Source organism: Carlito syrichta, unplaced genomic scaffold (genome assembly GCF_000164805.1).
Source record: "Carlito syrichta isolate Samal-C Ts95f unplaced genomic scaffold, Tarsius_syrichta-2.0.1 Scaffold316219, whole genome shotgun sequence".
In the NCBI taxonomy this organism is placed as follows: Eukaryota; Metazoa; Chordata; class Mammalia; order Primates; family Tarsiidae; genus Carlito; species Carlito syrichta.
Window position 1 is genome coordinate 106,517 of NW_007260315.1, and position 1,351 is coordinate 107,867.

At 58.1% G+C, this 1,351-nt stretch overlaps 1 protein-coding gene across 1 annotated transcript in view; it reads left to right on the plus strand.

Annotated features, from left to right (window-relative positions):
• The window catches only part of ZP3 (zona pellucida glycoprotein 3), an 11,800-nt gene that overhangs the window by 5,005 nt on the left and 5,444 nt on the right, over window positions 1-1,351 (plus strand). Inside the window, exons 3-5 of the mRNA XM_008073946.1 lie at window positions 642-745; window positions 822-999; window positions 1,090-1,207. Of these exons, the coding sequence (XP_008072137.1) occupies window positions 642-745; window positions 822-999; window positions 1,090-1,207 (400 nt within the window). The remainder of the gene's footprint in view (window positions 1-641; window positions 746-821; window positions 1,000-1,089; window positions 1,208-1,351) is intronic.

Sequence of the window (1,351 nt, forward strand, 5' to 3'; positions counted from 1 at the left end):
GGGGGGGGGGGGGGGGGGGTCATGGAGAAGTTTCTAGAACAAGATCCCGGAGCTGGGCCTTGGGGCTGAGACTGCCCAAGCAGAGCCACATGGGCACGCACCCCAAGTAGGGGATGCAGCCTGCAGGGCTGCAGCCCAGGACAACAGGGAGCCAAGCAGATGGGCTCCAACAGTCCCGGAGTCTAGTGATGGCGTTGAGGTGTGAAGTTTAGTGGGTGCCCCTCCTGGAGGACCAAGCAGGATGGATGAAGACTGCTCCCCCTACCCCAGGGTTATCTGGTGGCTGGTGCAGAAAGCAGGTGGAAGGTGGCGAGACCAGTTGGGAGGCTGGAGGCCTGGCCTGAGCCTGCCAGGGTTTAGGAGGCCAGGGAGCTAAGGAGAAATGGAGGAGCTTGTTGTCTAATCATGTGGGTGGGGGAGATGGAGGAGTCCCCTGCAGGGTTCCCGGCTTGCCTTCTTACCAGACAGAGCTCAAAGTCCTCCTGGGACCCTGGCTGACTCAGGTGTCTGCCTGCCTTGTACGAGCTGCCTGGGCCACAGCTGAGGACTTTGCAATGAGGTAGAAATTAGATGCCCCATCCATGGGGGCCAAGTGGAGTGTGCCCTTAGGCAGGTGTGGGTAGCTGCAGTTCTTTCCCCAGGCAGGGCAATGTGAGCAGCCAGGCGATCCTGCCCACCTGGGTACCCTTCAGGACCACCATGTTCTCAGAAGAGAAGCTGGCTTTCTCTCTGCACCTGATGGAGGGTAAGCAAAGCAGCCGGGTGGGGTGGCTGTGGGGGAAAGCTCTGGGCGGTCTCGAACTCCTGTCTGTGTCTTTCAGAGAACTGGAGCACTGAGAAGAGGTTGCCCACCTTCCACCTGGGAGATGCAGCCCACCTCCAGGCGGAAGTCCACACTGGCAGCCATGTGCCACTGCGACTGTTTGTGGACCACTGTGTGGCCACGCTGACACCAGACAAGAGCACCTCCCCTTATCATACCATTGTGGACTCCCATGGGTGAGGGCTGGGCTCCCCTCCTGCGGGACTTCTGTGATAAGTGCTACCTGCTTAGGCTTTAACACCGTTGTTCCCTTGTTCTTTTTCAAGTTGTCTTGTCGATGGTCTCTCTAATGCTTCCTCTGCATTCAAGACCCCCAGACCCGGGCCAGATACTCTCCAGTTCACAGTGGATGTGTTCCACTTTGCTAATGACTCCAGAAACATGGTAAGTGCTCTTTTTTTGTTTTTGAGTTGGAGTCTCACTCTGTCACCCAGAGTGGAGTGCAGTGGCCGCTCCCGGCCACCACAGCCTCGACCTGCTGGGCTCCGGCGATCCTTCCGCCTCAGTCTTCTGAGTAGCTGGAATTAC